The sequence below is a fragment of the Cariama cristata genome, unplaced genomic scaffold (assembly GCF_000690535.1).
Source record: "Cariama cristata isolate BGI_N322 unplaced genomic scaffold, ASM69053v1 scaffold11139, whole genome shotgun sequence".
NCBI lineage: Eukaryota > Metazoa > Chordata > Aves > Cariamiformes > Cariamidae > Cariama > Cariama cristata.
In genome coordinates this window covers 11,009-11,343 of record NW_009635256.1, presented here as the reverse complement: position 1 = coordinate 11,343, position 335 = coordinate 11,009, and the positions used below count along the sequence as shown (strand labels likewise).

General features: G+C 44.2%; 1 protein-coding gene across 1 annotated transcript in view; it reads left to right on the top strand.

Annotated features, from left to right (window-relative positions):
* The window catches only part of UBFD1 (ubiquitin family domain containing 1), a gene marked incomplete at its 5' end in the record, with an annotated part of 6,351 nt that overhangs the window by 259 nt on the left and 5,757 nt on the right, over positions 1-335 (top strand). Inside the window, one exon of the mRNA XM_009707466.1 lies at positions 7-215. Within this exon, the coding sequence (XP_009705768.1) occupies positions 7-215 (209 nt within the window). The remainder of the gene's footprint in view (positions 1-6; positions 216-335) is intronic.

Here is a 335-nt window from a genome sequence, read left to right as displayed (position 1 = left end):
TCTTAGGCCTTCCACCTGCTATGCAGAAAGTTATGTTCAAGGGACTTCTACCAGAGGAGAAAACGTTGCGGGAAATCAAAGTAACAAATGGAGCGAAAATAATGGTTGTTGGCTCTACGATCAATGATGTTTTAGCAGTAAATACACCCAAAGAAGCTGCTCAACAGGAGGTCAAAGCTGAAGAAAATAAAAAGGAGCCACTTTGCAGACAAAAGGTTATTAATGTCTCAATAATTCCTGGTGTAGGGGAGCTGTGGGATTTATGCAGTACTCTTGCGGTACTCTGCAGTCACCTTTGGGTCCTGTTCCTCCTCAGAGCAGGCTGGGGTTTCCTT